General features: G+C 39.4%; 1 protein-coding gene across 1 annotated transcript in view; it reads left to right on the plus strand.

Moving 5' to 3' along the window:
* Nucleotides 1–2,981: 2,981 nt before the first annotated feature.
* The window catches only part of TYRP1 (tyrosinase related protein 1), a 17,756-nt gene continuing 10,219 nt past the window's right edge, over nt 2,982–10,518 (plus strand). Inside the window, exons 1-3 of the mRNA XM_011231612.1 lie at nt 2,982–3,366; nt 4,430–4,752; nt 7,558–7,762. Of these exons, the coding sequence (XP_011229914.1) occupies nt 2,982–3,366; nt 4,430–4,752; nt 7,558–7,762 (913 nt within the window). The remainder of the gene's footprint in view (nt 3,367–4,429; nt 4,753–7,557; nt 7,763–10,518) is intronic.

Genomic DNA, 10,518 nt, shown 5'->3' on the forward strand with positions numbered 1-10,518 from the left:
TAAAAAAATAGTAAGTGATAAAAAATAAAGGTTGTATCTATTCCTTTAGTGGTACTACGGATTAGTCACTAGGCTGGGAGTAACTAAATCAGATGTCTAGCTCTACTTCATTTTTCTAAAAAGTGACTATACGGCTCTCTAAAGATCTCTCAGGCCCACATTGAAAAGGAAAGACAAAAACTTGCCTTCTGACGAGCGATAGAAACAATGAAAATTTACTACGTAATAAAAATCACAGGCAGAGTTTGGTACTATGAAGACTAAGTCTTAAAAAGGAAGTGATGAACATTGGGGTTGGGAACTAGCAGGTGGGGTTGTCAGGCAAGCCCTCTCTGAAGGAGTAACGTTGGAACAGAGAACTGAATGAAGTGACACAGTAAGTCATACAGAGACCTAGGACCATGATAGAGGGGGTGATAAGCTTGCGACTGAACAAAGAGGTAACAGGGAGGATGGTAAGTGGTTGTCAGAGACAGGAGGGGCCTGATCATGTAGACTCCTGTAAGCATTTGGATTTTATTCTATGTGTGTTTGGAAACCATTGAAGGGTTTTATTGAGAGCGGTGGTAGTGGGGTATCAGCAATAAAAGTTCTCTCAGGCTGCTAAATGGAGAATGAAATCTTGTGTGGAGAATAGACTCCTGTGTGGTTAAGCATGGAAGGTGAGGAGATCATTTAGTTGCCACAGGGAAGGAAAGAGCTAATGTTGTCTTCGAGTTAGACTCTGTTAGTTCAACTAATGAATGCAGTTTGCATGAAACAGAGAAGAAAAAAACAATGACTTCTGTCTTTTCCCAAAGCAACCGGATGAACAGTGATTCCATTTACTGAGATGGAAGAGATAGAGGAACACATTTTATAAATGTCTGATGAATCTCTTAGGCACCAAAGTGGATTTAGCGAGCAGTTAGATATATAAGTCAAGACCTCTGGGGAGGGAGTGTTATTAGAACCCCTAACTTGGGATTCACCAGCCCGTAGACGAATTCCACATGATGGGATGAGATCACCCTTAGAAGTGATCTCCAGGGTGGGATTCTCACAATTTCCTAAAAGGGTCCAGAAAGAAAAGATCAGAACATCATTTTATATTCATTCTTATATTTAATTAATATTACATGATTTGATACTGATGCCCTCACATTGTGCCTATCAGGTATCACACTTCACTCAGGGTACCCTGAGGTAACTGTAGGAATTACATAACAAGGAGGTGTAATGGGCAAAACCTCATTTTTTTTTCCTTTCAACATAATGTGACATGCCATGGTATACTTATATCTGTACACATGAATATATATGTGAATATATATGAATAGATTACCTAGTTTTTAAAATAGATTTTTAAAATAAACATTGTATTTTTGTAATAATTTTAGATATACAGAAAAGTTACACAGATAATACACAGTTTCCATATATCCATCACTCCATTCTCCTAATGTTACCATACATGACCTTGGTTCCTTTGTCAAAATTAAGAAACCACCAATGGTGTATTACCATCACCTTTATTCGAGAGAGAAAAATGGTAATCTACTTTGATTCGGTAAGAAGTCAGACTAAGAAATCAAAATAACCAAAAAGACTATCTAAATATCATTTTAGATACCTTGTTTTTCACACTTAAATGTATCCTGAGTGCATATGGAACCTTGAGATATTGACTAATGTTTATATGAAGCCATTAAAATTCCCACAATATTTTTAAAATTCAAAATCAGTGCCATTGTTTAAGACAGCTTGCAGAGAAAGCAGGAAAGAAGAAGACATTCAGTAGTCATCTCCTAAACGACAGAAGAAACAGTGACCCTGGGATGCTCTGCCATGGAGATGGACACTACCCCAACGGAAGGAAGGAGTTGGAGTACCCAGTTGTCAACACCAGTAGGCTCCATGGATGGCACTGCCATGTGATTTGATGTAATTGTATCTGATGACTTTTCTACTACAATTATTCTCCATAGAAATGATAAGAATGGCAGCATCTGTTTTCAAGACCAAGCACAATCAAAGGCTACCATCAGATGCAAGTACGAGTCTAGCCCTTGTGTCACTAAGAAAACGTACTTGTAATCTCATTTCATCCTCTAAAGACAAAAATCAAAGAGAAACAGCCTAAATCTCTACAATGCAAACAAAAGCTCTCTAGTTTCTTTGACTTGTATTCCAAATTAGTGCCTCTGACCTTTTCTTAAAACTTTAAGCATCACAAGGAAATCAGTGGGAAGGGAATCATGTGCTAACCAAGTACTTAAAGGGCAGAAAAACTCACTGGAGTGAAAGGGGATTAGTAAAGGGTGGGGAAGAGGACCAGCCCCTCCCAGGTTGGGTGAGCAGATTTGGGCGAGCAGATTTGGGCTTAGTTAGCAAGCAGAAACCCACATGCAATTAACAGCTCTGACATCAGGGGAGAAGCAAATATAAAGCACTCAGCTCTAAGAGGGGTTCATCAGAGAATCCCCTCTGGAGTGTAAGGTACTGGAGAGAAGCTCTATGGGGAGTGGGTGGACTCCCGCCAAAGCTCCATTAGGATGGGAGACTTAAGTCACGGAAATTAATTTGCTGAAGATCTGCTTCCAATTCTTCTTCCAGTTTCATGGTTAAATGTAATTAATGGCTGTGACCTGCTAATGAATGCTTTTGATAAGAGATATCTATGATGAGAATTTTTTCTAATAAGTAGGAATTTAGAATGAAGAGAACTAAATGATAGGACAGGAGATTTAATTATGTAGGTAGTATACATGTCAATTTTTTTAAAGGTAAATTACTATTTTTATGATTTGCTAGAAATGTCATTTTACAGATATGAAAAGCATTTTGAAGGGGGTTGGGAAGGGCTCATACCTGTTTATAACAGCACAGAAAGAAACCTTGCATAATTTCATTTTGTTTTCTCCTTTACAGCCTGATTTTTACAGTCTCTACACAAAGGGCTGCAAACCAGAGATTTGTTCTTTCCTCTTGCTTAGGGCAGAATGAAAGCCCATAAACTCCTCTCTCTGGGATGCATCTTCTTGCTCCTGCTCTATTTTCATGAGACCTGGGCTCAATTCCCAAGACAGTGTGCCACTGTTGAGGCCTTGAGAAATGGTGTGTGTTGCCCAGACCTATCCCCACTGTCTGGGCCTGGGACTGACCGCTGTGGCTCCTCATCGGGACGGGGCAGGTGTGAGGCAGTGACGGCAGACTCCCGGCCCCACAGTCACCATTACCCCCATGATGGCAGAGATGATCGGGAGGCTTGGCCCACACGGTTCTTCAACAGGACATGCGTCTGCAATGGCAATTTCTCAGGACACAACTGTGGGACTTGCCGTCCTGGATGGAGAGGAGCTGCCTGTGACCAGAGGGCTCTCACAGGTAAGTGGGGCTATGAATGGAGGAGACACAGCTAGTTTTTCCTGAGACTCAATGCATTTAAGAGAAACCTTAATCACTGGAGCTGGAAGAACACCTGGAAATCCTATAACTCAGCTGAGGAAGCTGAGGCTTGGAGAGGCTAATAAGTTTATACTGTTTAAAGAGTCAAGGCTCAGATATGAGTAATGCGATTTTCTTCTAAAACATTTACTGGGCAACCACACTATTCAAGGAAATGTGCTAGCTGTTTATGACTAGACCTTTCAGTAACTTCTCAATGCAGTGATGTTAATTGTCATAAGTGAGGTTCAGAAAGGTCTAATCCGTATAGCTGGAACTTGGAAACCCTAGAATTCACCCTGGAGGTCAGTGTGACTCTAAACCATGAGCTTCTTCCATTGTCCTTGCTAACCCACAACGAAACTGCCCACTGTTATGATCAAGTTCAGCCATTTGAGATAATAAGCCTTGCCTGTACCTATTAGATAGCAATAAATAACAAAGCTCTAAAACGTAAGTCCAGCAATACTGGGTTGTTTTCTATGTCCAAACATTGGACCAAGGGTCTAACAAGACTTTTATTGAGTCTTTGTTATGAGCCAGGCTCTGATATAATTTTTATGAGTGTACTTGTTAATCTTTACAATTCTGTAAAGCAGAAATATTGTTTTTACATACATACTACACACCCAAAACTGAGACTTAAAAAAATGTGTGCAGAGTCATAGAATAAGTCTCTGGTCTTAACCATGTTTTTGCAAGGTTTATGATTTCAAGAAGGTGGAAAATTCCCAAAATATACCCATGATGAGCAGAAATAAATACAAGATCACAGAATCATAAAGTCCACAGTCAGATTAAAGAAAGCTAACAGAAACCCTAGAGTAAGGGGTGGGGGGAGAGAAAGCAGGCCTAAGGAAGGCATTTTAGTAAGGGGTATTTTAAAAAGTATAAAATGATTTAAGCATGCATGCAAATTATCATTATTGGGTATATGGGACACGGTGTTATGATTATGCTCACGAGGCAGATGTTTTCATGTTTGCATTCTGTACCCTTGAAGTCAGGAGAAACCTTCTGGACTTAAGTGCCGAGGAGAAGAACCACTTCGTGCAGGCCTTAGATATGGCGAAGCGCACAATTCACCCTCAATTTGTCATTGCGTCCAGGAGATCAGAAGAAATACTGGGGCCCGATGGCAGCACGCCACAATTTGAGAACATTTCCATTTATAACTACTTTGTTTGGACACACTATTACTCAGTCAAAAAGACTTTCCTTGGGCCAGGACAGGAAAGTTTTGGTGACGTGGATTTCTCTCACGAAGGACCAGCTTTTCTCACGTGGCACAGGTATCACCTCCTGCAGCTGGAGAGAGACATGCAGGTACGCATGAAACCTTTCCACTTCCAGGCCCCCTACAGACAAGGGGCCAGTTTGTAAACCATCTTAATTCCCTGTGTTCTCAGTGATCTACACATGGGATTAATCTGCCTTTGACATTCTGTGAAGGTTCCCCCTGTACTGATTACTTACTCATTAATTCATCTTTATTTTTTGTAAAGGGAAAAGAAAGCAATATCAATGATGAGGGAGCCAGTTGAGATATTTGTAGGTTGATTCAAAGTGTTGGACATAGTCTAATGATCTTCGTATAGCTTGCAACGAGAGAATCTCATTTGCTACGTCTTCCTTCTCGAATGTAAACCAATACCCGCTCCTTCTGGTTTGGATGAAACAAGTGTGCATACACTTCTCAGGCTACCGAGTCCCAGATACATCCCCCATTATGCCAACTGATGATTTTAGTATGGTACAGGGTTTAAATTATGAAAAAAGTCTTTTCCATTTATATAGTCATATTTTCATTGAACGCCATTTTGTTTTCATGCCCCCTACCACTTCAAGGCCTGTGGAAGAAACCTAATAAAATATCACGTCAATCAGACAGCATTTTTACTTAAAAGGCATCAACTTTTTGGCATAAAGTGAACCTCAACCCAAACATAATATCTCCTGCTTATTTTTAAGCAGAGAAGCTCAAACCACATTACAGTATATGTTAACACAGATATTTTATTATTATAGTTTCCTTTGCCAATTGCTTTTTCCTGAGAAAAGTACTGGAATTTTCAAATGAAATTTTAAATTATCAGATCGCAACTAGGAAATCCACAAAGTGAACCCATTTTCTAGGTGAAACGGATTCCTTCCCTTAAATTAAAATCTAAAAATTTAATCTGAAAATATCTGAGGACAGAAAAGGTGTTTAGATTCATCTATTGGTTTGCAGTATGCTTGTGTTCAGCATTATCACAAGAAAATAAATGGTTAGAGGAGAGAGAATTAATGCCCTAAAATACAGAGTAAAATATTGGTATCAAAGTAGTCTAAACATATGCAGTTTGAGAGTGATTAAATTAATTCATCTGATACTCTGAACTTCATATTTTATAGCTCCGATTACAAGTAAGACATTTAGTAGATTATGAGTAGATAAATCTGTCATTTGTAATCAACTCCAGATCTCCGTGCCTTCAAGGCATTTTCCCACGGGCACACCAAAACAAAAGGGCAGGTGGAAAGTATCTAAAAGCTTCGATTTTGCCTGTGTAAACTTCAACCTCTATGACTTACATTTTTTAAAACCCAACAGCACAAGCTATCCAACAAATTACGATCTAAATGTAATGCATGGTTGAAATGCCACATGAATATGCTCCAGCTCCCAAATGTCAGCTCTGAACCACAAACTGACTCTTAATGATCCCTTGGAAGCTGTCACTAATTTTTGTGAACCAGAACAATGGCTTCTAAACAAGGACTCCAAACCCCTGGAGATCAATAACCCAGGATGCCTTGGAAAGCTTTTGGTCCTCTAAAACACCCCGAGGACAAGGAAATGCTTCCTAGAAAGGGCTTAAAGTAAAAAAGCAGAAATGCACTAAATGCTTTGGAGGTGAGATGAAACAATGACACTCTCTCCAGTTAAATCCCACACTCTAAACATAACTCCCCAAAGGCCTAAGGGAATGAGAACAAGTACAATAAATATATGTTTTAGGGAACTCAATAAAATAAGCATGTGATCTCAAGACCAGTACTTTTAAAATTGTTGAGGTCAGCTCTGAAGGGAAACTTGGTCCCTGGTCTAAAGAACAGTACGCACAAAGAAATATTTTTTTTTTTTAAAGATTTTATTTATTTATTTGACAGAGATAGAGACAGCCAGCGAGAGAGGGAACACAAGCAGGGGGAGTGGGAGAGGAAGAGGCAGGCTCACAGAGGAGGAGCCTGATGTGGGGGCTCGATCCCAGAACGCCGGGATCACGCCCTGAGCCGAAGGCAGACGCTTAACCGCTGTGCCACCCAGGCGCCCCACAAAGAAATATTTTGCTTCCGTTTAATATTTCCTGAAGGTATTAGTTTCAAGCAGAAACCCAAGTCTTAACAGTTCAGGCTCTGAAGCAAGGTCTTTAAGTAAAACACTTCTGTGCCCAGGCAGATAAGGTAAGTGTCAAAGAGCCATGTAACCTGTGAAAAGTCAAATCCATGTATCTGGTGCTTAGAAAACCTGGAATGTGCCACTGAGGTCTGCCTCGCTCCAATCCATAGGCTTCTTCCACTACCCTTGCTAACCCACAACAAATTGTAAAGAACAGAATCCAAATGCCTAAAGTCATTTAAGTTAAATTTTAAAAGACAGAAACAAAACAAAAAGTACTGCTCTACATAATATATTTAAAGGCTGGATTTGGCTCCAGACCCAGACTTAGGGATGCTCAAATTAAAGATATGAAAACAGAAGGAGGTTAAGTGTCAAGGAGTGAAAGTTATTATTGATATTTTTTAGTAGGACCAATAGAAAATGTAATTAGCTGCCTAAAAAAGAAAGGGAAAACTACCCCCCACCAAAAAAAAAATCATTTGCAGAAACTTCTCAATAATGAGTCAAGTTTCATTCTCTCTAGTGCCTCAATGACTCCTTGTAGTGTATTAGAAGCTTTGTTAAGTAAGGTATTTAATTCCTCTGGCTCCTCAGACACCACTGGATACACACCTCAGATACACTCACTGGATCGAATTGCCCAAAGAGAGCCGATAGAAACAGACTGCTGGGGAGAAAACCAAGCAAAGAGGGAGAATTTTAAACAAAAGCAGAGAATGCTAATAAGAGTTTCTGTGATCTAGGAAATGTTGCATGATCCTTCGTTCTCCCTTCCTTACTGGAATTTTGCAACTGGGAAGAACATCTGTGACATTTGCACCGATGACCTGATGGGATCAAGGAGCAACTTTGATCCCACTCTTATCAGCCTGAATTCTGTCTTTTCTCAATGGCGAGTTGTCTGCGAATCCTTGGAGGATTATGATACCCTGGGAACCCTTTGTAATAGTAAGTTCCAAATGACAACCAGGATTCAGAATTCCCTATTGGATAAAGAGATTAAATGTATTGCCTGAAGGCCCTTCATTCTACTAAAGACTTCAGAATAAAATCTACTTTTACTAGAAAGAATCAATGTACAGATATATTCACTGAACACTGGGGCTATTCAAGGCAATCTCTAAGGTTCCAGGGGAGACAGAAAGTTTCTATACATTTTTATATTGCTTTTCTTAAGCAATTTGGTTAGTGCATTGCTCACTCTCTTATTTTGTAAATGTTCACTCTCTTATTCTGGAAATGTATGGTTAGATAAAATTGATCCTCTTAGCACACTCAGCACTGCTTATTAGTCATGTGTCTTGTGGAATTTCATAGAAAATTGTTTCCCTGGGAAATCTGAAATGTGCAGAAAAAGTCGAAGTGCCCAAAGAGTAAAATTCTAGTCAGAGGATCAAAACCAAAAGGCGATATGAAGGATATCTTTAAGAGAAGGAAGATACTGGGGTGCCTGGGTGGCTCAGTTGGTTAAGTGTCAGACTCTTGGTTTTGCCTCAGGTCATGATCTCAGGGTCCTGGGATCAAGCCTGGCATCAGGTTCTGTGCTCAGCGGGGAGTCTGCTTGAGATTCTCTCTCTCTCTCTCTCTCTCTCTCTCTCTCTCAAATAAATAAAATAAATAAATCTTTAAAAAGAGAGAGAGAGAGAGAGAGAGAGAGAAGATACTGCACAGAAAATGTCTGCCAGCTAACTACTTCCCACCTCTCTCAAAGCGAGCACATAAAGAGAATGCTTAACAAGCTGTCCTGGCTAGCTAGCATCCTTTCTCCAGTGATTTAAATGCCACTTCTGCCTTAGGCCAAGTTTCTGTTATATGTGGATCTGTTCCTGAGTGTACCATTCTCTTCTTGGATCACATTATTAGTCTCTGTGGTACTAACACAAGGCCTTAATTATTAGAGTCTCCCTACCCCGTCTTATTTTTCTTCTTCAGGCATGTTTGGTTATTTTAAACTTGTTCTCCCATGTAAAAACTAGGAATTTATTTTATTAGCATCTTCATAGTATATCTTACATATATTCTTTTAAGTTTAAAATATTAAATTCCTTTATAAACTTAAAAAAGGATATTCTTAAAAAGAGAACATCCTAAATAGAACAAAAAAATTCAGTAGATTTTTTTCACCATTAGATTATCTAGATGTGTATAGGAATAAGGGAAGAGGAAAGTGACAGTTGTTCTGTAGAAGTTTAAAACTTAGAAGAAATTTTTTATTTGCTTGGCATGCTGAATGAGTGATCCCACCTTGAAATAAAATTGAGAATCAATATATCTTTAGATTCCAAAATATTAATCTCTGAGCAGGCTATTGTATTTTGGTCTGTGATTTTTTCCAGACGTCTTCTGATTATACAGATGATTGGATACCAAAGTATAGCACAGTTTATTTTTTTTTTTATTTTTTTTTTTTTTTAAAGATTTTATTTATTTATTCGACAGAGATAGAGACAGCCAGCGAGAGAGGGAACATAAGCAGGGGGACTGGGAGAGGAAGAAGCAGGCTCATAGCGGAGGAGCCTGATGTGGGGCTCGATCCCACAACGCCGGGATCACGCCCTGAGCCGAAGGCAGACGCTTAACCGCTGTGCCACCCAGGCGCCCCCAAAGTATAGCACAGTTTAAATGGGTAAATAGGAGAGAAGATATTGTTTCATCATAGTCTTTTGGTCAATTAGTCTAAGTCTCATAACAGGACACATAGTTTCATGAAAAATTGAAATTATGTATTTTAAATGAAACAAATTTGAAGAGTACTCCTTGTCTTAGTTCAAGATATAAACACCAAGCATTTTAATTATTAGGAAACTAATAAAAGAATTAAAAGGAAACTAATAGTTGATTCAACATGTATTATGTATCTGATATGGTGCCAAATGCTTTAAAATAATATCTTAGGTAATTCTCCTAGAGAGGGGTGCCAGAGTGGCTCAGTCGGTTAAGCCTCTGTCTTCTGCTCAGGTCATGATCCCAGGGTCATGGGATCGAGCCCTGGGTCTGGCTCGCTGCTCAGCGGGGAGCCTGCTTCTCCCTCTCCCTCTGCAGCTCCCCCTGCTTGTGCTTGCATGCTCTCTCTCTCTCCCTAATAAATAAATAAAATCTTAAAAAAATAATTCTCCTAGAGAGTCTTTCCATTCTCAACTGTTCTTAGATGAAATGATCCATTCCTGTGGTTCCGTTGATCATCTTTTACAGGACAGCCATGCATGTACATTTTTAGAGCAAATCTTCCTTGTATATCCCATGCCTGTGCTTTCATGGGCTTGTTGCATGATGTCTCTCCAGTATTCCATCAATGCACCAAACTTGGTACTTTGAAAGAGTGAATTAGTGTCACCTAAGCCTCTTCTAACCAGTAAAATATCGTCTTTGATTCATCACATGAAAAATGTTGTTTCTATACAGTATTTCCTAAATCTGTTTTCTTCTTCAGATACGCAGAACTTTTTATTCCTTCCTGCATGAAAACTCTACAAGACTCTAACCCATATGATGTTGTTAGGTGCACTGGCAGAGGTTGTCCATGTGCAAACAAATCTAAATAGCCCAGGGTTAAGTTAAACTGGTTTAAACTTGTTTCTTTACTATTGGACTTCTCCACTATGAAACTCCATGAGGGCAAATTAGAAATAGTGGGGTTTCCAAAGATACAGACGTAGTAAAGAGAAGGGCCATATGCACCCCAATGTTCATAGCTGCATTGTCCA

The sequence above is a fragment of the Ailuropoda melanoleuca genome, chromosome 7, assembly GCF_002007445.2.
Source record: "Ailuropoda melanoleuca isolate Jingjing chromosome 7, ASM200744v2, whole genome shotgun sequence".
Lineage (NCBI taxonomy): Eukaryota > Metazoa > Chordata > Mammalia > Carnivora > Ursidae > Ailuropoda > Ailuropoda melanoleuca.